Here is a 25,649-nt window from a genome sequence, read left to right as displayed (position 1 = left end):
AGTAATCAGTAAGGCCTCAGGAGAACCTCTCAGCAGAGAACGGTCTCAAAGGTCAGTGGCCTTCTGATGGGGTTCTGGCCTGACAGGGTCACAGCAAGGCTACCCAATGACAGGGGGGTGGTGACAGAGTGTAAGGCCACTCCTATGGTTGCCACAACTTCCGAAAAAAATTTAGGATTGAGCCAACACGTTGAGCTTTTATATCTATGATGATGGGAACCCAAAGTAGCTTATATCCTTCTTTATCCACACAACCAGCCTGTGAGGTTAGGCTGAGAATGTGTAGATGGGCCATTGAGCTTCTAAAGGAAAGTGTTGTTTAGACCCTGGATATCCCAGTTCCTAGCCTGAAACCATAACCGCTACACTACAGTGGTTTGTAGAAGGTAGGCTGCTGTTAAACAGAAGCAAACAGATCTGGGCAAGTTATGCAAGCTGCATTGTCACTTGCCCAGTAGCAATTACTGCTGGGTATGTCCCTGATGAGAGTCCTCCCTCAAAGGCCAAAACAGCCCTGGAAGGCCCTGCTCTGTCCCTGCCTTCCACTTTCAGAAACCAATGCCTGAAACTAGGCAACACTGTAGTTGCTGAGCACAACAGCCACTGCTTAGAGCTACAAGCCCTACTTCTCTTATTTTAACCTCCCTCTTAAAAGATTTCAGATTTTCAAGCCTGCCTCTCTCTCTCTCTCCTGCAGGGGTGAAGGGGGGAGGAGGGAGAGAATGAATTAATGAATGTTGGGATTCCCATGGCAGATTTAAGACCATTTTATTCCAGGCCTAAGCTTTTGTGTGCAAGCACACTAATTCTTTGAAGGGAGGGAGGCAGAGTAGATGGGTGGAAGGATCGAGTCTTTTAACAAGTACGGTGAGAAAATTATTTTGGCTTATTCTGAAGTTTTTTTAAAATAGATTTCTCTGTTCCTATTTGGATTAGAGTGGTTTCAGATGCCAAATGGTAATAGCACATGTTGGTAAGGAGACAGGAAAACTAGCTCTCACTTGAGGATGCACTGTCTTGAGCTTCATTATCAACTGCAATTCAGCAGTCTAAGAGCACTGCTACCCCCAGGTCAGCAACTGAATGTTGTGGTTTCAGACATGTCCATTTATTCTTTGCATCCTCCTGGACTGAATCCCCTTAGATGGAATTGAGACTTAGGTCTCCCATCTCATTATCGCTGCTGGTATCTCCATGTCTACTACTCCTCTATATATCACACCCAATCCAATCAAGCCTGCTATTGTCATTCAACATCTGAAATCACCTTTATAAAGTATGTATCTCTGATATCATGTTACATTTTATGGCAAGCATGGCCTGGCCTGACAAAGTGCCATTTATGTCAGATCCAGTCCTTGTAACAAATGAGTTACACCTCTGAGATAAAGTCCAAAATCTACAGGGACACCAGGACTAAGAATCCTTCCTACATTCTCCTACCCCTTCCTCTTAGCCAACCTCAGGAAAGTTGATTCTTATGGTTGCAGAAATCATGCTGGGGGAGTGAAAGGAAAGGGGGAAAATCACCTACAAGTGCTTGACTATTAACAACTTAGTGTGACTGGATTAAGTTCTTCTAAAACTACAACTCATATTTGGTTTTCACTGCTAGAAAACTAGCACAATGACTTCAATAGTAGCATGTTCATGAACCCTGAAACATAAAGGTAGAGATCAAGTCCTAGTCACCACTCCCCTACGTGCAGCCCTCTCCAAAACTCTAACCACCTCTAAGGAATTGTAGCTTAAAATGTATGAAACTGAAGTTTCCAAAAGATTTTATTGCTACAAACACATGTTTTGACCAAAAAAAGCTACAAGGTGTACCATAACATGTTATTTTACAATGAGTGATGCAGTCCAAAAGACAGCCACACTCCCAGCATAATTCAGTTTAGTATAAATTCTAGCAGTAAATATGCTGTTAAATCCACAGCATTTAGCTGACATACCTTTGTAATGAAATGACTAATCAATTTTATTGTATCAAATTCTCAACATCACAAGAGGGGGGGAAAACAACATTTAAAACACACAATGCAATTATGTATCAGTACTAACACTTGGTTACTATAAAAGCACAACTAAAAACAGCTTTAACTATAATTCTGAAGAAAGCTTTAAAAATTACATAAATGCTTGTTAATCTGAATGGAATGCATGCACGGGGTAAAGATGATTATACAATCTCATGCTTAACTACTGGAAACTTTACACAGCCACATTAACATAAAAATAATGCAGCATTTTCCTCTACTTGTGTTCAGTTTAACTATCTTCTGTCTGGTCAAGAGTGAAGTCAGTCTGTTCTTCAGGTTCAGCCTCTTCTTCCTCAGCCTCAGCCTCTGCCTCCTCTTCCTCCTCCTCTGCAGGCTCATCAGCCTTGTCTTCTTCTCCTTGCTGCTCTGGATTCTGATCAGTAATTTCAAATGGATTCTCACCCTGTGTGTGTGCAGAGAAGGACAGTTTAAAAAAATCTAGTAAATCAACAGTTATCAGGAAAACCTGTAAATGCAGCAGCAGTGAAGAAAATGATTATATTAATCCAAAACTGAACAAATATTTTCATGCTTTCCAAAGTGCTTTTTCCAAAGCATGGCAGATGAAGCCTATATTTTGCACTTATTCCAATTAAGTTTTTATTTTCTTATTCATGTATCCGAGTAAATCAGATTAAATTTCAGCAAAATCCAGCTCCTACTGCAGTCTTCTGAGCCCACTAAAATCTTTCCAGTCCAGAAGTACCTTCCACTAGTGAACATTATTATGATCCACCCCTTTGCATTTAATTCCAGTGAAGTCATAGAAAATGCAGAGAAAGTTAACATGATAAACTGCAATTTATAGAATAGAACTAAACATTAAACAGAACGCTTGCATTGAACTAGTCCAGTTTGTCCATGTCTTCAGATTAATAAACATGCACACAAATACAGTGAATCAGCAGGCGCTCTGACCACTTCCCCCTCACTCTAGAACCAACCTCTCCCACAGGACTACTTAGAACATTTGACAAAGGGACCCAACCTGGATAGTCCAAGCAAGCCCGATTTCTAAGTAGGGTCGACTCTGGCAAGTACTGGAAAGAACGAAACATTAAACATAACGCTTGCATTGACGGGTTACTTAGACCTCCCTGGAATACCACCTGCTGGGAGGACAGAGGCAGGCTTCCTTTAGCCAACTCTCTGAATATCCTCCAGGCCCCCAGTAGGCATCAGTCACCAGAAGTCATCATGACTTCCAGGTGCAAACACACACACTAAAAATAAATAAAAAACACTTGACAAAGCAGCATCTTCAGAGGCTAGGCTCTGTATGACTGCCATTCGATTCTCTTCTGTAATGTTCATTTAGATGTAAGACAGGCAATATACTGAGTTAGCAGTGTTCCAAGGGCTTTACAGAAAGTGCTTATGGATCTCTGAAGAAAGCAAGATCTATCTGTCCCAGTGCTTGTATCTCTTGAGGAGTGTATTAGAAGCACAATTCTCTCAATTAGTCTATATCAGGATGTGCGCTTGGTATATACGAAGCCAAATAAATATCTGAAAAATACCTAACTGGTATTTTTTTAGTATTTATTCAGCTGATTTGGCTACTGAAATAGTCATGCCCAAATAAAAGCTGGTATTATTTGGGCATGGCATAGCAGTCCACTTGCTGAGTTATGCTGCTATAGTGGCAAGACTGTGGGTGAAATTCTCCATTATATCTTATGGGGATAGTCTCCGTAGGGTATAATGGAGCTGAATATATTTGGGTATCCTGAATATTTACCCGAACAGATACTGGTATTCAGGAATAACAATATTTTTCGGGTCCAACAGACCCAAATTTTGTGGGGGGGGGGGGCTTTCTTTCATATCCCTAGTCTATCAAGCAAATATCAAATGGCAGTAGAAGTCTGCATTCTTAACAAATGGGTGATTGCTTCCATTCATTATCCTTAGGCTGCAACTAGCTGAAGAACAGGGTGTTAGTTAATGTTTCAGTCAGGTGAATTGCTGAATGCTAAGCCAAGTTTTAGAACTAAAACAATATAATTTTAAGATTATTTCATGTACATTAAGTTAAGCCAACAGAATCATACAGGAGCCATTTTCATGCCTTCTTAAGATCAGTAATCAGTCAGAAGAACTCAAATCGCTACTGCTGCTTACCTTAACATAGCGTTCATACCGTGCCTTCACAATAGGGTTATTCAGAATGCTGGTAGCAGTGAGGACACTCTCTCTTTTAATTTGTTCTTTGTAAGTCTATGGATGAAATGACAGGGTGAAAGCAAATGCTAGACATTTATTCCAAAGTGCCATTCAATGTACATCACAACAAAAGTTACAGAATCAGATATACAAGTTTCTTGAAGAGAAAAAAGAGAGAGATATTAATTAGAAGAGTTGAATATGTGTACTAAATATTTGGCTTTAAGTACAGATATAAAAGGACCTGGCTTAAGCTCAAGTTAAATGGCAGACGTGCTTTTATTTCAGAAAATTTGGACAGAATCCAAGAGTTGAGCTAAAACTTCTCTGTAACTACTGCTCAAGCAAGCTCTACAGTGGTCACTGTGACACATTGCACACTAGCCTCTGTCCTAGTCTCGTTCTTGGCTTTCAAGTTTGTGCAGGGAAGGGAGCAAGAAGGGAACATGCAGCCCCGCTCCAGAGATGCCAATGCAGGATCCAAAAATAAGAGCCACCTTGCACAGAAGGAGGAAAGCGCTAAATGCAAAATCAGTCACAGACAACTGAACAAAAGACAACTGATGAAACATGCAGATGAACACACAAAGGCCTAAAACTAATTCTAAATTATACACTGAAGACTCTTCAGTCTGACTGTAAAAATTCTCTGTACAAAATTGGTAAAAAACAAACTTCTTGCTTTGGCTCAAAATGGCAATGGACACAGCGGCTCAAATCTGCAAGTTTCCAAGTCCTACTATTCTGAACAGCAGATAAACAGGATTTGCGTTGTCTCTGAGTCCTGCTCATGTGTGGTGAAATCCAGTACAGGATTTCAGAGGTCATTTCAAGCTGCTATGGGAAAGGAAAAACTACTTTGTTGGCAGAAGTCCTTGTGCCTGCAAACTGAAGGACAAGATTTTTAATTTTCCTAAACTGAAGAAAATTCTTTGCTGAAATCTTTAAAAAAAAATAGAGAACTTTTTAACATCACATTATTTCAACCTCATGGTGACAGTAGTGAATGTCATCAGAGGTCTTAGTCTGAACGATTTTATGACTGAGCTGAAATCACTGCTGAGAATCATACCTGTGTTAGCAGCTACAAATACAACAGGGATTTTAATTATTAAATACATAAACTATAAGGATTTATTCACCATTTATATTACAAAGCAAAGGTAGTCCCCTGTGCAAGCACCAGTCATTTTCGACTCTGGGGTGATGTTGCTTTCACGTTTTCATGGCAGACTTTTTATGGGGTGGTTTGCCATTGCCTTCCCCATCTACACTTTCCCCCCAGCAAGCTGGGTACTCATTTTACCAACCTCAGAAGGATGGAAGGCTGAGTCAACTTGGAGCTGGCTACCTGAACCCAGCTTCCACTGGAATCGAACTCAGGTCATGAGCAGAGGACTCTGACTGCAGTACTGCAGCTTTACCACTCTGTGCCACGGCTGCTGTAAATGTTTTTAAAAGTTTGGCATAATTATTTCATTACCTTTTTCTGCATAATTGTCAAGACTGCAGGTGTCAAGACTACTTCCAGAGGAATGTAGGCACTAATGCAGCCTGTTGGCAAGACAGGTGTCAACAGCACTGCTTTCAGAGTCTATGTGCTCTGCCTCCAACCCTGATGTCCACTCCTCACCATAACTGCAATAACCCACGTCATCAGACTGAACATTCATTTCCTAACACCCTATTCATTGATACTGCAGCAGCCCAATTAAATAGAATAACAGCAAAATTAAGAACTCTATTAAGTACTCCAGGGAGCCTTGGTCCTTCATTAGAATGCAGTCTGGTAGAGTGGTGACTAGTTAATACGCCATGTTTTCCAACGCTTGCAAAAATGGCAGAGTTTGCCACTACATTTCAGGATTATCTTTGCCTGGGGAAGTTGTGTTTTCCTATGCAGTTTATCATCTGGCACACGAATGATGCTGGAACACATTAACATGTTGATTTTTCTTAACAAATACTAGCAAAATTGATAATGTGTAAGAATATGTACATGGTCTAGTGATCCTGTTAATGCTTACATTTTTAAATTATAACATTAAGTAATTTAAATAGTAGCTTTTTTATTTAACTGTCTTGGGTCTTGAGTTGCTCAGGAGAAAGGCAGGCATATATTTTAAATAAATACTTTAAATGATTCCTAATATGTGGTTGCCCTAGGATACTTCCAGCACTATTTATAAATATCCAATTCTCATTGCAGAAATGGGAAAGGGTTTATTCCCCCCCCTCCAGATTCTGTACCCGTTTCTAGCTCTTAGTGACCGAGTCACTGGAAACATGGCCAACAATAAAGAATTCCCCAGGCAAGGTTAATCACAGCTCAGATTGCAGTCATTTATTTGTACAAGAGATCTGCACATACAGTATTCAGAATTTAAGTGCGGGATATCTGCTTTTCCAAAAGCATCATGTCACATACTCTGAGGTACTCTTATGGTCTTCCACTCATATATACAAGAGTTGGTATGGCCTTAATGGATATTGCTTAGTGACTTTCCAATGTTCTACCGACTTTGTACTATGATCTGTGCAGATAGTGCACAATTTCAAAATGATCAGATCTCTAACAAAGCAACATGACTTCCATGAGACAACATCTTAGGAATTCAACATGTTCAAACAATCAACAAAATCATCAACCAAACAGCTAAATCTTACCTGTTTTCCCTTTGCATGTTCAGGAGATTTTAAGTGCTGCTGAACAGAACTATGTAGTGCAGGAACATACACACTACATGCAGAACAGAGAACAGTCTCAACTTTCATCATATGATCATCAGCTGTAACACCTAACAAAGAAATAAAGGTATTATGAAGAAAGAATATTGAGAAAAATACCAACCAAACTAGAAATCTAATTGTAAAGCAGTTAAATATAAAACAAATGTACTTGCCGAACTGAGGCATAGTCACAAATACAGAATTTACTAGTAGATACTATACAAGATTGGACAGTTGCAATGCCCTCCACTTGGGGCTACCCCACCGAACATTTGTGGGCTGCAGCTAGTGTAGAATGCTGTGGCTAGACTGCTAGTCAGGGCCAGTTACTGGGATTATGTGATCCCAATCCTACAGCAAATTACACTGGCTTCTGATCCAATCCCCATCCCAAGGTGCTGTTTTTGATTTTTAAAGTCCTACATAGCTTGGGCCCCAAGGTATTTGAAGGATCACCTTCCCATGTTTCTTGGGAACTAAGATCAAAGGAAGAGACCCTCTTGACGGTCCAATAACCAAAGATACTTGTCTAGTGGGTACACAAAATAGGATCGTTTCAGTGGCAGCCCCATAATTATGGAACAACCTCCCCACCCAGTCTGTCTCAGTCTTTAGAAGGCAGCTGAAGGTGGTTTTATTCATGACAGTATTTTATTAGTTTTTTCACCTACCAGCAGTTTTAAACTATTGATTTTAATGAGTGGTTTTAAATGTATTTAATTATTATTTACACTGCAAGCCACCTTGAGTTCCTATAAGTAGAAATGTGGCTAATAAATGTTTTAAATAAATCAATAAAAATACAATTTTAAAAGCTCTGAAGGAACATTAGTGTTAATCATGTGACAAATGTTAGGGTAAAGAACACTCCCAGGGCAAAAGCCAGTAGCCCTGGTAAGGACTAAGTATCCCTCCTCCTGTCCATTATGTCTCTTCTGCAATATGTACCTCTCCAATGCAGTTTTGGGAAGTGACAGGGTACAGAAACTAGCTGGTCTGTATATATGTTGGCCTGGACAGTGCCTATGCAACCAAATCACTGTTCTGACATACAACTGACATCTTCACAAGCCACTTGCCTTCCATTACATCTTTTTCAACCATCATGGCAGCTTCCATTTGGCTAGCTGTCTGCTGTTTACGCATAGCTGTCTTCTTGAATTTATTCACCATACATTCCTAAAATGCAAATATTCACCAGTTTAAGAAACTACATGGTATCTTCACATCCCAAGTTCACTTCCCACAGCCTGATATTATCACTCATGAACCTTCAAATCAATGACCCAAAGAACTTTATTTTCTAACAGCCCATTCCCACCACCATCCTGAGTTGTATAAACTGCTTTTAAAATTGAGAGTTGAACTTAAAAGCAGTATGTGAAGTGACAAAGAGGTCACCTGTTCAAATGGAAAAGATAGTAATTCGGTTAGGCTACTGGCAAAGCTCCTGGACAATCCAAAGCAGATCTTTTGATCCCTGTATTAATTTTTTAAAATCCTGATATGGACCATGATGTAAAAGCAAATAAGGAACACGTTCAAAAAGTTATAATTACCCATGCTTGAGTTTAGGAAAACCTTCTGCATTGTTGGTCCTTGTTCACTTTCCACATTTAAAGATTAAGCCCAATGTATTTGTTTTTGTCAGTTTCTTTAATATCCTCATTAACAGACTTCACACAAGAAATCTACTTACATGCAGAAACTCCATCACAACTTTATCAAATTTGGTTTGTTTCTGAATATGATCTAAAGTTTCCTGGTGCACAGGACTTTCCAGATGAGCTTCAATGTCCTTTTCTTCAAAGGTTCGAAACTTACAGAATGAGCAGGTAAATGCCATTCTAGCGAAGACATATGCACATGTATTAGCAGACTATTAAAATCTGTTTCATTAACATTACATGCAATTGCATAACCGTTAATCAAAACGTTATAGAAATCATTCTAATACAAATAATACAAATGGATTTACATTATTTTGATCTCTCAAAAGTACAATCCTTAGCTAATTTACTTGGAAGCAAAACATACGGAACACAGTTGGAATATCATTTATTATTCATTCAAAACATACGGAACACAGTTGGAATATCATTTATTATTCATTCATTCAATTTATACCCTGCCCTCCCCACCGAGGCAGGCTCAGGGTGGATATGGCATAATATGGCATAAACATTTATTGACTAGAGCTCAGAGATTCCCATTCTAGGTCACTAAAGCCAGTATCACAACAAACACAGTTTAAGATCATGTCATAACACTAAGCATTAGATTCTGTTTAAACTGCATGCCCAGAAGCACAACTTCCTGTTGCAACTTGAACTGCTCCCCAGTGCTGTTTCTAGGGTGGATCGCTATAGGTGGCATGAGGAGTAAGGTGAAGGGCTGCTGGAACAGAACTACTGGCAAAAACTGCCTTCCAACATGTTCTTCGTATCTTTTCCATGAGATCCAACTCTTAAGTCCTGAAAACTTCTACATTTCAGAGGCTTTGGAAGTTCCTTTCTTGAAGTGCTATTCCACATAACATAAGCCTAACTGGTTTGGATGCAGGGGTTTCAAAAGCAGTTCGGGATCAACTGCAAGGCCTGCTGACCAATGGGGATGGGACTCCTACTAGGGGTACTTAAAATTGTTCTCTGAATACCAGACCATTTGAAAAGAAGAAATGGAAGAAAGTCAAATAGAAAGACTATACATAAAGGGGGGGGGAGGAGTTTTATGCTACTCAAAAGATAAGCAGTTTTAATATGACAAACATTTACTGACTAGAGTTCAGAGATTCCCATTCTAGAACACAAAAGCCAGTACCACAATAATTTGCTGGGGGGTTTTTTACTGCAGTAGAATACAGCTTCCAATCTGGAGGTTGAGAAAAACAATTTGGCAGATTGACTCAGTATCCTTTTTCCCCCTGCTGTCAAGTCACAATGGACTTACAGCTACCCCAAGTGGTTTCCAAGGCAAGAGATGTTCAGAGATGGTTGGCCATTTCCTGCCTCTGTGTAGCAACTCTAGTATTCCTTGGTGGTCTCCCATCCAAATATTGACCAGGGCCAGCCCTGCTAAGCCTCTGAGATCTGATGAGATCATGTTAGAGTGGGCTTATCAATATCAAGGCTCATCCTTACAGCTACCTTATTTAAAGGAAAATAGTCTTGTCTACTTCATCTTCCAGCTAATCAAAACAAGACATTTTTAAAAGTCATCTACCTTTAGCTTGCCAACAGAACAGTGCATTTGGTGAGTTTATCTGGAATGCTGATAACTTCATAATCAGCACTGAAATGTTCTTCTGATACTTAACAGCAATAAAACATCCAGCATTTTATATAGCACAATTCATGACTGATTATTGCTTAGATCCTAAGATCTATTAAGGGAGTTGAGTCCACAAGAAGGACAACTTCTCATAGTTTTGGTTAATATATTCTTCCAGGTCACAGATCAAATGATTAAGTCATACTCGGGAAGCTATCCAAAACAAAGCCACCAATCCCACTCTAAATGATTTAACAAATCGAGAGATCCCATAGCACTGCTTGCCTAGACTTGCTGCTCTTATAATGGATTATTTGTTGTATGTCTGGTAGCTCAGGATATAATTAATAGCTTCTTATGTACCATGAGACATGAGCAGTGACCTTGTGCCTAGATGTCTGAAACTGCACGCACTACTTGTATCAGAATTCAGAAATGGGACACTATGGAGGGAAGCACGGGAAAGAAGGATATGTTGCTGTTGCACTGCCTGTTAACGATGGTGGGGACAAAACAAATTCATGACATTTCTACCACAAACCTGTAACCATCACCATACTTTTCACTGTTTTTTTCTCTCCTGCGCCTTTGCTTCTCTCTTCTAGCCTCAATTCGACGTTTTTCTTCCTCTTCGTTTTTCACTTCTGGCTTGACACCTATAAATGGTTAAGATCTAAGTAAATACTTGTGAACTCTAAAATTAAGTGAGGGAGAAAATATGAAATGCAACTTACCCTATCTCTCCCTCCCAATCATCATTTAAGGTCTCATAAGGAGGAATAAATTCAAGCCAAGAATGTACATGGCATCTATAGGAATGTTGTTTATTTAATTAAAAGCAAACATTCAAACTTAAGTTTGTGATTAAGGGTCATGCTTGTAAAAGCTGAACACAGAATTACACCACCATAGCCTTATTATGGCTAGATTACCAAGGTATTTCTCAGTAGATGCCCAGCACAGACGATAGAAAAGGGCAATAAGTGGATGCTGTGAAAGTTTTTAGAGATCTCTAAAGCTTATAGGCGAGTAAAATTTACATTCTCTATGCTAGAGGCATATGAATTTTATTGTGAAGACAGCTTACATAAATTGTGGAAACAGAACACTGATGACCTGAAAATAAAAAATGCAAACTTCAAGAAATATCTGATGAAGAGCTCAAGATTTTTTATTCAAGTATAATTTAGCATCAAAAGTATAGCTTCCCAACTTTTCTACATTTGTACACTTGACATTACCACAAATATCAAAATGTATTTTTCCTTATTCTTCCAAACTTGTGAAAAGAGTGGAAAAATAATCTCAAAAAATGTCACAGAATAGAATCCCTCCATTTGTAGGGGAGGCAGGCTTTCAGTCCATGTGTTGAAATGGGATTTTAAATGTCAATCTGGACATGATTTTCAAGCAGCCAAAACAGCTGTTCTCTCCTTTACATTCACTTTGAAAGAAAAGTCTGTCTTATTAAAAACAGGTATCGGGTTATTTGTGAAGTTCTAACCACTACACAGCATCTAACAGCAGACTAAATATCTAAACCATCCAATTTATTTTGGTGGATTCTGAACAATGAAGTCCTATTCCCTAACTTTATACAACAAGCACTCCATTTCCCACCCCCCACAAACACCACGCATACAGTACTCCACATAACCAGAAAGAATCCCCAGCCCCCTCCACACCACTTCTAGCCTATACAGACGAGGGGAATGGAAGTCTAAGTCTAGATATGAATTTTAGACTCCTCTTTTCCAGTATGATGATTTACTTATTCGAAGAGTTAAAATATAAAGACTTGTGCATTTGTTAAGGTGCCATTACTGATGAATCCAGATTTAGCACTACACTAGAATTTCAAAGCAAATTATGTTCTGATCACAGGGTAGTGTAGTTCTAGGACAAAAGTTTCCACTTGGACTTGTAATTAAAACAGCGCAAACAAAAAAGTATATAGTAGTTTGATGGAAAGCCAATTACACAGTATTAGATATACCCACAATTTTTCAAGAAATGAAAGTCTATACAATTTGTAACACTCTTACAGTTTCCTTATATCATACAGAGCATATACAACATCAAGGCACATCAAGTGAAAAACAGTTAAACAAATTTTCAACCTCACTGTTGAATTTTCTTGCTTGTGGGTTTGAAGATAATAGTTTAGCAACTGAAACTTCTGTCTCCCAGGAATAGTTTACCTGTTTCAATATAAAACATGTACAAACACAACCAGAAGAACAGCTGATAATTGGACTACTTTAAAATCAATACCTATGAACTATTCATTAGCTACAAATGTAATCATGGTCAATACTACAGAATACATTTAAATGATAGCATAAATACTAAGACTAAAGGCAAAAAAGTCAAATAAATTGATATAGATGAAGGGGGGGAGTTATCATGAGCAACACATGGTAGGTGTTTGTCACAACCAAAAGCCGTCACTACCTACAAGTTATCTGTTTGGAAACACAATTAGACAGAACTTCTGGAGCAGCTTTTCTGGATGTTGTCAGAGGCACAGTATCTTGAGCTTTACCTAATATAAGCAGGTTTACCTTCAAAGGCCTGATAAATGCCATCATAGGCATCTTTTGTAAAATTCTCATCCATAATTGGGCCACCTGCTTCAGCTTCATTACCCTAATGAAAGGTCAAATGCACAAGTTTCCAATGTAAATGGAAGAACTGACAAAATGTGCCATATTAATTCCAGTAAAGGAAGTAGTAATCTCAATCCAATTTGCTGTTGTGATTCATGTGAATTAAAATGGAGATCGTTGTAAAATGATAAGTTTTGGGGTTTGTGCACAGCTGACCAATGGAGTAGTATCCTTCTACTTTCTTTTCACAATCACACACATATGCTTTTCTATCATCTCATAATTTTTCACTTATCGTTCCTCAATTCCTCGGCCTTCATATTTAGCTACTCCTTCAATCTCAAGAAGTACATCATAACATATGAACTTTCTCTCATGGGTTGCAATCTTCTAGTGAGCCATTGTTCCTCTGTAAAATGAAACCAGATGCATCCTACTGGAACAAAGGTCTTTTCTGTCAGTCTCATGGCACACCATTCTTTCTCCACTGGTGCTTTTGGAGACAATATTTTTATTCTACAAAGAGAAAATACTTTCATGCTTGGAGAAGGTGTATTAACTAACCACGTTTATGCTGCTAGTTTAGCTGTGTGTCACCTTTTGCATTTAATCTGTTTTCACTGTTTAAGATTTGTAATATTGCTGTTCAGAATTGTGAGCTGCTTAAAGAGCTCCACATTGATTTTGAGGAATGTTTTAAAGTCTACCAAGAGTTAGGAAATGGTTCAGAATTCCTGGTGCAGAAATCAAATTATAACATATTTGTTTCACATAACCTAAATGTGTTTCAAATTCCAATGTGTTATGATGACAACCAGGCATGCACCATTTTCCTGATCTATATATTTATTTAGATTGACAAGGCAAGAGAAGGTAACACTGTACTTTGATTTCAATAAACCAGATAGTACAGATTAAATCGGTAATTTGTTGATCATTTTGATGACTCAACATTTGTTATTTGTCTATAAAACCCAGATTTTAAACCAACGCACTTATATGGAATCCAGCCATAATCCCATAAGGTACTACAGTCCCAGAAGTATTTCCTCACAGAATTAACTTCTGTTCTGCTAGAAACTACAAGTTCAATAAAATATTTTAAGATATCCAGACTTAGTCTTTATACCTATAGCTTTAAGTAGATGAATACTTGTTATGAATATTGTCTTACTCTTGTATTCAGTAATCCCTTAATAAAACTAAAGACGAAGCACATCTAACAACTGCCAGCTATCAATAACTGGAGAAAGATTACTGGAATTTATAAAGTGTTAACTGCTTAAAAGTCTCTGGAGTGTAGCCACACACACACAAAAGGATTCTCAGTCTTGTTTCCAACAGTAGTTTATTATAATGTATCCAAAGCTGCTGCACAAGTTGTCCAAGGAAAGTGCTCTGAGAAAAGATATTCAAAACCTACCATGCCTTATGTTTGCCTTATTGTTTAACTGCAAAGATGATGTATGTTGACTGCTTCTGTAAAACAGAGGATGCACTGTAGCACTAGTTGTAAAGATAAATGTTTCGCAAATCTAGAGATCTTTACCTCAGGAGCAATTTTCTTGCTTGGTGTCCTTAGGTCTATTAGCATGAAAGGAGGAAGAATTTTAAAGAGAATCAAACTGCATATCCTATCTCAATTAACAATTTGTTTAAATCCTTGAGAAACTGGAAAAATAGGAAGCTTTATTATAGAGAACTGAACACACATTGAAGAAAAACTGTTGGCATGCAATAACAGATCATTTTAAAAAATAAACAACCATATAACTTGATTTAGCCAAGCTCTCTTTGCAAGAACTTTTACATAAAGCAGTCTATGAAACACAAAACAACGATCAGAGAATTGTGGGGTAATATACTGTGTAATTGGTTTTCCATTCATTTGTTATACACACCTCTGTTTTTCAGTTCACAAGTGGTGTACACATTACACATAAAAGATTTGTCTTCGTATTGTTTTTGGAACAATCAGTTGCATTTTTCATGCTTCCTCTCAAACTTCAACAGTAAAAAGCATATGCAACAATTAAAAACATTTCATAGGCCAAGTCCAGCCAGAGCAGATAATGTAGACTTTTGCTCACAACTTCTGTGAACTCAGTGATTATGTAAGGAAAACAAGACCATTTGTAGGGGCAAGACTGAACCTCTTTTAAAAATTACCACATGTCTGAGTACAGCATATTTAAATCAAAAGTCAAAGCATAACAGCTGGTTCTCAATGCAATAGTGCACATTTAAGCCAAGTTTTGAAGATATTTTCAGGAGAGGGAAATTTAAGGGGGGGGGGGAATCACTACAAGGCACAAGTGGAAGGCTTTTTTCTTGAAGTAATCAAAAAGAAAAATTAAAAAAAGAAAGAAGCCACATAGACAGAAACATTGTTTCTTGTAAAACAGAAACCTCTTTAGCCAAGTATTCTGTACTGCAAAAAGAAAAATGTCTAAAGCTTCCTTATACTTTATAACTATTACACAGACCATGCATATATAATATGCATTATCCTTGGAACGGAACATATGGAGTCAAGAAGAAACTAAACCTTTTATTGAATGATTCACAAATGCACAAGAAAGTTGGTTAAATAGAGAGACTGGGCCCTGCTCTCAGAGTCCCTAAAAATATTCTTTTACTTACTCATGTAAGCAGCGGCCATTGATTTAAAGGGAGTAAAATGAATCATTTCATTTTAGCACCATAGTGTAAAAGGCAGCACCTGCTTGTCAACACTTAGCCTCCACCTAATCAGAGATATATGATGGTGTGTCCTGCAACATGCTGCAACCAATATGCATGCCAGGTTCTCACAGTAGGGTCTACTCAAACACATACATTGTTGATCTTAAGGACCACAAGCTTAACTAACCAAGCCTATCTTCCACAGAATATAACAAGGGAAAGATTAAAATTTTGTGCATTCTCTTTCTCTCACACACTCACATACAGAGAAAGTCAGGCCTTTTGTATGGATCATGAGCTTACAGGTTTACCTGTTACCTCTGAACAAGTTTTACCTTCCCAGTTTTTTCACTAAAATATTGATATGTTCTAGTTTTCAGTGATATTTCCAATGATATCAAAGCTATACTGTGTCGTTGTAAAAAACCATGTGGCATTGGAATCCTATTTCCAACACATAAGGCCATCAAATAGGAGGCCAGTTTGCTCATGTTTAATTAATCACAACTCTTAGATTTAACTACTCAAGTTAAACTGCAATCAGGCTAGACATGTTCCACGAGGAGTGGTTGATGACAGTAACTGATGTTCTCAGTGAAAGACTAGAAACATTTTATTTTTCCAACAATTTCCACACAATGAACTTTTAAAATGAAAATAAAAGAGACAGAATCCAGTAGTTGCTCCTATTCCATGCCACACTACATACTGTTCAGACACTAATGCCGGCAGGAACACTTAAGCATTTAGACTTAATCTCAGTAACGATTTGTTCATTTGATAACTACTTGTGCCTGACAGCCTTACTGCATCATTTCATTTAGCAAGCAGTCTTCACAATAAAAGAAGCTAGAATGGGTTTCAAAATATATGCATCAATTCATAACTAAAGTGTTCAACAAAGGAACACAGGATATAGGCACAAATCTGATAGAATAATCTCATCTTTCAAATACCAGATTAAAATTTCTACTTTGCGCAAAGATCAACCTCTATTTAGGAGAAGGTAGCTTTAGATGGGCTTTCAAGCTGAAAAATGAAGAATGGCAAAGCATTATAAATGCGTCTTCTCAGAAAAAAGTTAAATAGTGCTATAATTCGCATCTTTCATTAAATTACTTACTAGGTTTGTTTTGGTTCATCTTCACATTAGGTTTTGTCAGTTTGGGTTTCTTGATAAATGTCCCACCTGGTTTATTATACGGCTGCTGTATCATTTTTCTCTTTATTCCTCGTGCAGCTACTGCTGCAGTACTGGGTTTGTTATGATAGTCTACCACAATTCCAGGTCTATGCATGCCTCCAAAGTCTCCCATGTACTGCAAATAGGTGAAGAGCAAGTATTAGAAAACGATATGGCTGACTGTACACAATGTAATTACTACTGTCTTACTCAGAAAAAATTTAACTTAGAAAAAAACTAGTAAGTTATACATCTAAATAACGAATTCTATTACTTGGTCATAATAGTTTTATATTAAATTGATTTCTGCTTATTCAAAGTCATCAGTCCAGGTCATAAACACCAGTACATTTTTAGTTGTAGTTCCTCTCTTCAGATTCTTCAGATAAATACACCCCCTACTTCTCTACAGGACTGTCTTCTAAGTATCAAGTAAATGAGTAAAAATCCATCTTGTATGTTTTGAGGCAATAGTACAGCTCCCGAGTGCTGAACTATATATTGGATACCTATATCAGGCTGCTAACTACCAAACCCTTCCTTTACACCATCTATATCAAGAGAATTGTCTGCAGTGAGCACAGTAAAAAATAATCCATTTCCGATCCAGTTCTTTTTGCAGTAGTACAGGGATCTTCGCAGTTAAGGATCCAAATATGTCAGCCACAGACATGAAAAGTCTGTTTTCTGTCTTTTGGTTCCTATCTTAAGACATCTAGGTAATGATACAAATGCTTTAAGCCATGAAACCAGCGAATTTAAAACAGGCACTGAAGAAAACTGAAGAGCAGGAACGCCAAATTACAGGCCAGCCTTTTTACTGATATATTTAATGATACAAGAGCTCAACTGACTGGATAAGTGAAATCATATAAGCAGAAACATGTATAATACCATAAAAAACTACTTACATCTTTATTATTAAAAAGCGAAATCTACTAAGGATAGCAGATCTGTAAAATGTTTTCCTACTGTAACTAACCTTTAATTCTATCAGTCAACAATATATTAAAAATAATTACAATATAATTATACTAACAAAATCCATGCATATGTTCTAAATTTCAACCTTTCTACAAACTGTATAACGAAAGACCTTAAGTAAAGAACATTTTAGAAATATCTCCATGTACATAAATCAAAGGACTATTAAAGGTGCAATGCATTTTAAATACAGTAAGAATTAGCATATGTGTCCTCAAAGTATTTAGGGTTTAAGAGAGGCAAGCTAGGCTTTTAAGTAGTAAACTAGTCAGTATTCCCTAAGATTTTTGCATTAAATTTTAACTTATTCAAGTTCATAAATCTCAAAAAATAAAGTCTGATAACTGTGTGCTACATAGATCCATAAAGTAGCCTGTTATCAAACTACAAGAAAGCAACTGGATCTGTTTGGATCTTTATGAGATAATCTGCCAATTATACCCTTATGAAAGCCACATGGGTAGAACTTTTTTAAAAAGCAGTTTAGACATGCAGAAGATCTAAAAGGTTACCTTCTAGTAAGCTACCTGTTTTTCTTTAAGACTTCTTGAATATATTATGAATTTTCAGATAGCATACATAAGATTAAAAGCTTCACTAACTGAATTATTTGTACTTTAAGTCAAATAGGAGATTATAAAATAAGTTAATGGGACATCATCATAAACCAGAAATATGCTATTATGCTTTTAATAAATTGTTTTTAATAAATATGCTTTTAATAAATTGTTGCACATATCTGAATTTACTAATGGTGTGCACAATTACACCATCTGAAGCAACACCGAACTATCACATTCAGCATTACAAAACAATTTTTAAAAACATTTTTTCATAAATGAGCTTGCAGTGGTAATGATTTCAAGTAGATGGTGTCCTATTAACTGTGATTTTTAAACCAGTTTCTTCTTTATCACCTACCTTCATAAGACCACCCCCTCCATGTTAAGTTTGGGGACCTTAAGTTTGACTAAGAAGGTATATGAAGATCTAATTGACCATCCTAAATAAAATCTGGCTTTTAGCATTCGCTCCTTAAAATTAATAGTATTCATACATTGCACCTTTAACCTACTCAAAACTGAGAAAGGTTCTAATTAACCTTTACAGTGATTCAAAAGTTCTCCCACTAGCCAAGATGCTAGTGTTGACAAGGAAAAATGCAATTCCTTTTAATCCCTTTTAGACCAAACCCATTGCCTTAATCTTCACCTTTCAAACAAAAGGAGAGATTTGATAAAACCTTAGCAACTAATGTCTTAGTGCATTTATTTGCAAATGAAGAGAGACTGGGTATGATGTTCTAAGTAAACACCAAAAGGGATTGGAAGGTCATCAACCCTAACAGTTTGGCCAAAAGTGCACTGTGATGTACAGTACCATTTGTTTTAAATGCTATGGTCTTGAAAGGGTTTAAAAGAGTGACTAGTGAAAAGAATCTGAAAAGATTCTGTACTTACTCCTCGGCCACGGCCTCTGCCTGTTGATGGTCCTCCAAAAGCATCATAGTTTCTGCTTCCAAATCCACTGTCAGGGTAAGCAGGCGTTCCTCTCCCCCGAGAGCCTACAGGTGCAGGCTTCATATGGGGTGAAGAAAAACTGCTGTAGGAAGAGTAACTCTCTCTTCCTCTGTCCTCCATAAACCCAGGCCTCAATTTTGAGCGTGAGTAAGGTGCTTCCCAGCTAGACCCGCCCTGGTTTCTACCTCCGAAAGAGTCAAGGCTATTCCGGTAGTTGCTGTCAAATCGACCACCATAACTACCTCCGAAGCGGCTTTGTTCGGGTTCATTATAACCATAGCCAGATCTGTACAGATCTCGCCCACCCAGAGAAGACCCGGAGTCATAAGACTCATAAGGTCCAAACCTGGAAAAGTTGCAGTGAGGAAAAAAAAAGTAAGCTTACTAAAGTTAAACATTTCAAAAGACAGTTTATCAGTTGACATTTATCAACTAAAATCAATGTATATTTTACTTTGGTAGGGTTTGTTTTGATTAGGTCTGGGCAATTCCAAGTTGTGACCAGACAGAAAGCTATCTGAGCCACTTTTCCATAAACATAATGTTACAGTTCAAAATAACTGAATTTTACTAAATTTCATTTATTAGTAGTACTTAAATCTCATTGTTTGTGCCCAGACCTAGTCTTAAGATATGCAGGCATCTGCACAGACTTAAAAGTTAATTAAATTATCTACCTTAAAAGCCATGCCTAACAACAGTTCAACAACATTGAAAATAGCTTTGTCCTTAACTGGGAAGGTTGTGACAGGTACCAATAATGACAGGCAATTAATAAAACTTTATACTTTTTCTTTTAAACCTTGATAGGTTTACTGCTTATTTGTATTTTTTGCAAAATGTGATCTCCCAAACGCAAGGGCAACAACTGTCAGTTATGCCCCCATTGTTTACTATTATATTTAGCATATCCTTGAGGATAAGGTAGGTACCTTATTTCAGAACTGAAAAGACACAAACATGTCTTCAGTATGACTGAAATATAATGATAACAATTGGCTGTGTATATATAGGCAACATTTGTTACCAAAAGCCAAATGCAACAGCTTAGTCACTAAGAATTAGAAAATGGAGCATCCAGGAGGACATTATTGTCATGTACAACTACAGCAGAAAGGGGAGGTCATTAGTCTATCCAAAGCATTAACACACAGTAAATAAGAATAGGGAAACAAATTACCAAGGTAACTGTCCTTGCCTACAACAGTATAATCATTTCCCCCATTTAAAAACATTTCAGTGAAACAGGACTTGCATATTTAAAAAACTATCTACACAACAGTGCCTTATAGCAGCAAAAAATGTCAATGTATTCATGAGGACTAGTGAGTTTCAATCATATCCAGATTACTAAATGGTAGGTACAGATAAATACTAGTTTTCATTAGGGCAGTTATCTAATCAAACCCCCAAGCATTAGATATTTCAACTAGCTGTTGAATAGAACTGTGCAGTAATATACACATTTCTATTTCCCTAGTAATCAATATCACAATAGAATTTGTAGAGCTGCCAACTTGCAGTCTTTCATGACCATATGGATAAGAATTCAACTAGGTGTAATACTTCATCTAGTGTTTTTTCTTCTTTTGACAAGTGTGTAGATCTTACAAACCCTCCCTGAAAATTTTGCTTAAGGATTGGAAGTTAGTAAATATGAACTGCAGGCACAGTACAAATTCAAAAGCTTACCAGAAATATCTCTACAATGCTAACCACATAAACTGTAAGGTCACTGTGCCAAAAATTTGTGAAGCAGACCAAACAGATATATTTTAGTGTAATTAGTACCTGCCAAGAAAATAATCTGGACATGAGACACAGTTTATGCATGAATATTCTAGCAACATATTATCATTAACTGAGTTAAATTTAAGTGTTCCTTGCAAACAACACTAAAGAGAAATCTGAGTCAAACTGAATTCAACTGTAAATTCTGCATTGATACATTAATGGGAAAGATAATATAGAGTCAAACTAACAGTTGTAAACATGCAGTGCTGCAGTGTACATTTTAAAAAGCAAAAAGACATTCTAAATCACATGCACAGTGCCTCAATGCCACATTTTCAAGGAACACTTAAATTGGACCAAAAATATACTACAAAATTCAATTACAATTAATACTCAAGGCAACTAATTCAGCATTTTACCTGTTACCACCTCCGCCACCATGACTCTCCATTCCATATGACTGGGTCATATAAGAGTCCATAGCTCTTGGGCCACCATAGGCACCATGCCCATAGTCACGATCCATTTCTAAGAAAGAAAGTCTCATTTTAACAGAATGAAATTCCTAAGAGCCAAACATCTCCCTCAGTGAATCAGCAAATCAATGATATTATACTACAAAAGGTGTTACCAACAACAGGCAAAGAACCTGTGCCTTCATGTGGCAAGATTTGAATGGTAATTAGGGTTGGCATGTCAGTGAACTGTCTATCTAATTATTTTACAGAGTCAAATATTTAATGGAAGCTAAGAATCTCACTGTATGGACTGCAACTGACCATGTTTATTTCATTATGAAGCCATCTGTTAGCAAAGGCTGCTTGCCACCTAACCCACAGCTTTAACTGCATCTCCAAAAATGAACATAAGAAATCTCCATTAACAATGGACATTGCGCCTAGGACTACCCTAACTGCATCTTATTTGATAACAAAACAAGACTACCTCTCTAAATTATGTGGCTTTATTGCCATTCCACATTTTTTTCAAACTATATAACTGTAAAGGTAAAGGTAGTCCCCTGTGCAAGCACCAGTCGTTTGTATACTGACTTAATCCCCCCCCCCAATTTTTTTCAGTCGTCATCCACATTTAAAGAAACCTTACAATATTTAAGACTTTTAAACAACATTAATAAATTTGTTTGGCAATCAGTACAAGTATCAAATGTGTTAACCTACCTTTTTGGTTGTTCTGATAAAGTGCTTAAAAGCATTAACTGATCAATATTTGATGAGGGGTTTTTGATCTTTTAAATGCCCAACCCAAACACTTCAATCTCCAGGATATAAACCAGCTTGGTTTTATCTGTCACTAAGCTTTCTCTCCTTTAACTCTTTGCTGCATCTTTTAAAGTGTTTGGCTGCATAGTTCTGAACACGTTGATTTCATTTTTTTGCAATCCATCACAGAAATATATAGCTTCATAAAGCTTAGCACAAATAAGTGCTATTTTGGGTTGTCATAGATAATGTGGATGCCTGAGGTACTTTTAAAATATTTTGTAAAAAAATGTTGATGTCAGCTAGAATCTACTAGTAAAATAATAAAAACTTACACTCTTATGGTTTGACATATTTATGCTTGTTGGAACAAGTTACCGGTAATCACTGTGGTGGAAAAGTCTCACTCTCTTTTTAAGTTATCAGTATCAGAAACATTTATCCCTAACCTAAAACCAATATATATTTGGAAAAAGTACTTATCCTAAACAACTATAACGCAACAGCCTTTTGCTTAAAGGCATTATCATCCTTAAGGAAAATCCAATAGCAATGCAGATGCACAGGAAATTAAAACGATGCATGCTTAATGTCAGTTACACCAGGGGTCCCCAACCTTTTTGAGCCTGTGGATGCATTTGGAATTCTGACACAGCATGATGAGTGCAGCATCAAAATGGCTGTTGCAAAGGGCGGAGCCAGCCACAAAAAGATTGCAAAAACTTAACTTCAGAAACACAGTGTAAATCATTGTGCTGCAGTGGCGGCTGCTGTAAATGCACCATTTTAAAAACTCTGCATAGGTAATCCAATCTCCAGTAGTCAATCAGAAACCTTGTTGGGGCAAAAGTCCTACCTGACCCCAACCACTTCCTAAAAACACTTCGGAGGCACCAGAAAAGGTGCTGGTGGGCACCACGCTGGGGACCCCTGCATAACAGAATAGGAATGTAGCTGTATGAAGAGACCCAAGAGCCAAACAGGTATACTCAATTACATTTTGAGAGATGTAATCTAGAAAATTTAGTCAAGGAAAACAGTCTACAGTAAACTGCAGCTTTAATATTCTGCTTTTATGCTTTGGATTGCCACCTGGTGGACAAAAGGAATATCACTTTTAATGCATAATTAATTTAACAGTAAAGACAAACTCCTTTAAGCCATTTCTGTCAACATGTCAATTTAGTCCTCGCTGAAAATCAGTTTCTGTGATTGGGGGAGGGGATTCTCCAATTTCTGCAGATCTGGCGAGTCAGATTTCAGGCTTCCTGTATTTTCCACACAGGAAGAGAAGTATCAAGCACAGCAACAAGCTTAAGTTCACGCTGGTTAGAATTTATATCTCACCTTTCTAACCAATGGGAACCAAAGCACTTATATTGTTTCTTGTCCACTCCATTTTATTGTCACAATATCATGTAAGGTGGCTAGGCTGAGAGTGTGAACAAGCCTTTGTCTTTAATGACATCTGAATGAAAATATGAAGCTGCCTTATACTGAATCAGACTCTCAGTCCATCAAAGGCAGTATTGTCTACTCAGACTGGCAAGGGCTCTCCAGGGTCTCAAGCTGAGGTTTTTCGCACCTATTTTCCTGGACCCTTTTTAGTTGGAGATGCCGGGGATTGAACCTGGGATCTTCTGCTCTACCACTGAGACACCACCCCCCACCCCCCAAAAATGCAGTCTAAATGAGGCAAGCAAGCCCATCTATGGAACCTTTATATACTTACTCAGAAAAAGAACACTTTTAACTTATATGCATCTTCTCTACCAAAAAGCTGCAAATAATTAAAGACATTATATGTTCTCTGCACCACTGTCCATTATTAAAGTGTCCCATTTTATGGAATGGCCTGCCTGAGATGGTCAGGATGGCTCCCATTCTCCTGGTTCACTGCAAACTATGCAAAACTGAATTATTCAGGAGGGCTTTTTCACCCAGGAAACAGGGCTAGCTGGGTTTTTTTTTAAAGGCTCTGAAAAATGTTTTGATAACAGATATGCGGCTGTGGATATACTACCATTCAAAATTTGTACCAACTGCTGCTCTAATTAAGACTACTATGGAATTCCCACATCGTTTAACACATTATATTAATAATTATGCTCTGCTTCAGATTTCTGAAATCCAAATCCTATAGCACTGTTTGCTAAATGACGAATCCTACTGATTTATTGACTTGTACTGTGTAATCTTGCTTTGAGTCTCAATGAGAGGCAGATTATAAATGACGTAAATAAATAACTACTCAATATCACAAGCTATTCATGCCCTTGAAGTGTATAACTAGATCTTGTTTAGGTATACACAGCTCCAATTACATACATGGAAAACAGGAATAAAGGCAGCATGCCTCAGCACTACAAGGCGAATATTAAGCCGTTTTCACAGAGATGGAGCAGCTTCAGAAAAAGGGTTTCCGCGAGCTACAAAGAACTAGCAAGGTTACCCCTCTGAAGAGAATGTAGTATAAGAATTTACGTTTAACTCTCTTACTGAAGCCTGCCAGTAATCCTTAACTTAGTCACCTGACCGTACCCCTTCCATCAAGGACTACTGCGTAGTTTGAAAGCCCGAATGCGCATCCAAGAAGCAACGGCAGGATGCGGGAACCACCTTGTTTCCACTTTTTCAAAAAATCACAGACTTGGAAGGTATCTCCAGGGACACCTAGTCCAAACCCCTGCACAATCAAGGAAATCACAAATACTCTCCCCCGACACACATCAGCTTATACCAACGTCCATCTAAACGCCAGGATACGGCCAATTCGAGAATAAATCCCGCAACCCCACGGAATTTACACCCAAATAAGGGCGGGAATATTAGGACACGAACCCTATACTGACTGCGATAAGGCGAGACTCGCTCTACACCCTCGTGCCAAGGAGACCGCCGTTGCTAGGAGACCACTTTTCGAGACCGCAAGGCCTGAATCTGTTCCCCAACGCCAGGCCATTCGACTAGGCCTCAGCCGCCATTCCCGCCTCCGCAGCAGCTCCCGCTGGCCGCCATTTTGAGTCAAAGTCAATTCCCCGCCTGTACGGCTTTTAGAAGGAACGAGGGACGCTCACCTTCCCCGTAATCCATGGCGGCTACGACCCCCGCGGCTCGCACGCGGGTAGGGACGGCGCCGGCGTTTTTGCCCTCCTGGAGACTGCTGCCACGGCCCCTTGCCCGCCTCAGGCCTCCGCGACGCCGCTTTCTCTGCAACGAGGCTGGCAAAGAGGCGGTGGAAGGAGCAGCGCCCGCCCCCAAAAGGCGCCCGCCCGCCTTCCTGATTGGCTAGCTAGGCCCGGGTGCGCGTCAGGACTATAGAGATGGCGCAACAAGTCTGTGGAGCACGCGCTGTACGGCCATGTCTGCCTCGTGGTGACAGAAGCGCCTATACTCAATGCACCACCCCCACCCGCTTTTAAAAATTGTGTTGCTAGTGTTTTATTTAAGAGCCTGCAAAACTTCTGCCGAACGCTCCCTACCAGCTAAGGGAGCTCCTAAAT

General features: G+C 38.2%; 1 protein-coding gene across 3 annotated transcripts; it reads right to left on the bottom strand.

Moving 5' to 3' along the window:
• Nucleotides 1-1,764: 1,764 nt before the first annotated feature.
• ZNF326 (zinc finger protein 326) lies at nucleotides 1,765-25,434 on the bottom strand. Of its 3 annotated transcripts, XM_060232170.1 has the most exons (12): nucleotides 25,224-25,399; nucleotides 21,343-21,451; nucleotides 19,130-19,535; nucleotides 16,626-16,821; nucleotides 14,367-14,401; nucleotides 12,773-12,857; nucleotides 10,750-10,864; nucleotides 8,638-8,785; nucleotides 8,018-8,117; nucleotides 6,876-7,006; nucleotides 4,167-4,262; nucleotides 1,765-2,445 (listed from the first exon to the last, which is right to left on the bottom strand). In XM_060232170.1, the coding sequence occupies exons 1-12, from the start codon at nucleotides 25,237-25,239 to the stop codon at nucleotides 2,272-2,274; spliced, it is 1,611 nt and encodes a 536-aa protein (XP_060088153.1). In that variant the 5' UTR covers nucleotides 25,240-25,399; the 3' UTR covers nucleotides 1,765-2,271. The 3 variants fall into 3 exon arrangements, with proteins under 3 accessions (XP_060088153.1, XP_060088151.1, XP_060088152.1); XM_060232168.1 differs by lacking the exons at nucleotides 12,773-12,857; nucleotides 14,367-14,401 and having other exon boundaries at nucleotides 25,224-25,434; XM_060232169.1 differs by lacking the exons at nucleotides 12,773-12,857; nucleotides 14,367-14,401 and having other exon boundaries at nucleotides 10,768-10,864.
• Between the last annotated feature and the right edge of the window lie 215 nt (nucleotides 25,435-25,649).

The sequence above is a fragment of the Heteronotia binoei genome, chromosome 2 (genome assembly GCF_032191835.1).
Source record: "Heteronotia binoei isolate CCM8104 ecotype False Entrance Well chromosome 2, APGP_CSIRO_Hbin_v1, whole genome shotgun sequence".
NCBI lineage: Eukaryota > Metazoa > Chordata > Lepidosauria > Squamata > Gekkonidae > Heteronotia > Heteronotia binoei.
Note: the sequence above shows the minus strand (reverse complement) of the source record. Positions and strands in the feature narration are given on the sequence as shown.

Bases quoted from the DNA above. Each gene is read 5' to 3' on its own strand.
- ZNF326 (XM_060232170.1), bottom strand. The intron at 19,536-21,342 runs GTAAAATGCTGA...CAACTTTTCCAG, and splicing joins GGTGGCGGAGGTGGTAACAG to GTTTGGACCTTATGAGTCTT. The intron at 14,402-16,625 runs GTAAGTAATTTA...TCATGCTAATAG, and splicing joins GATGAACCAAAACAAACCTA to ACCTAAGGACACCAAGCAAG.